This window comes from Amphimedon queenslandica, unplaced genomic scaffold (assembly GCF_000090795.2).
Source record: "Amphimedon queenslandica unplaced genomic scaffold, v1.1 AMPQUscaffold_10421, whole genome shotgun sequence".
In the NCBI taxonomy this organism is placed as follows: Eukaryota; Metazoa; Porifera; class Demospongiae; order Haplosclerida; family Niphatidae; genus Amphimedon; species Amphimedon queenslandica.
Window position 1 is genome coordinate 1 of NW_003549311.1, and position 1,067 is coordinate 1,067.

The window sequence follows — 1,067 nt, forward strand, 5'->3', positions numbered from 1 at the left end:
GATTTTTGGCTAGTTTTTTAAAATGGCCATAACTCGAAAAATATTTGTCGGAATCAGCTCAAACTTTCTACACAGCATAAGGACATCAATATGCATCAGAAAATGTAATAAAAATTTGGTGTGATTTCGGAGCCAATTTTTGGAAAAAAACATGGGCTATACCCTTGGGAATTTTTCAGAAATTTAGAGTTTTAAAAAATAGTCATAACTTTGAAAATATTTGCCTCAAACTTTCTACATAGCATAAGGACATCAATATGTATTAGAAAATGTAATCAAAATTGGGAGTTAACAATACATGTCATCTTTTTCTTTTCCTTTATCTAGTTCATTTGTTTTGGATGCATTTAAAAGAACATTCTGTAATGAAGACCCAGTCAAAAACACCATACCTTATTTATGGGAGAATTTTGATAAAGAAGGCTACAGTATCTGGAGATGTGATTACTTGTATCCGGAGGAACTCAAGATGACATTCATGGCTTCAAATCTAGTTGGTGGGTTCTTCCAGCGCATTGAGAAACTCCACAAGTACGGGTTTGCTGTCATTTATGTTCTTGGGGAGAACTACAAGCTGAACATTTCTGGCTTTTGGATCTTGCGTGGGCAGGAACTAGCATTTGATGTGAGTTCATCTTTGTACTTCTATTAGGAATCATATCTCGGTTGTTTTTGCAATGCAAGATTAGTCATTGCTAATGTCAACCCATTATACCGTATACCGGTTTATTTTTTATGGTGGAAAGTTTCCGCAAATCTTGCATTTCTAAGATTTTGGAGTTACAAGTAATTTTCACAAATAGCTTGCAGACTGCACCACTTGGCAATGGGGATTCAGAATTTTGTCGTGGAAATTTTTGTGATGGAACAAAATTCACAAAAATGTTTTACCTCGAAAATAAACCGGTATATGGCTTGTATTTGCACACCAGGCATGTCTTGATGGTTGTATTCTTGTGTACTGTTAAAGACTAACAGTGTGTGCCATATTGAACTAATGGACTCTCTTGCGACCCACCAATGCTAGTACTAGCTTGACTTTGTGTGTTTGTGGTACTGAGAGCAAC

At 35.8% G+C, this 1,067-nt stretch overlaps 1 protein-coding gene across 1 annotated transcript; it reads left to right on the plus strand.

Moving 5' to 3' along the window:
- Window positions 1-327: 327 nt before the first annotated feature.
- LOC109590158 (elongation factor 1-gamma-A-like) lies at window positions 328-652 on the plus strand (the record flags this gene model as incomplete). The annotated part of the gene is made up of 1 exon (XM_020006080.1): window positions 328-652. A coding segment is annotated over one exon (325 nt), but the record flags the coding sequence as incomplete, so codon positions are not given.
- Between the last annotated feature and the right edge of the window lie 415 nt (window positions 653-1,067).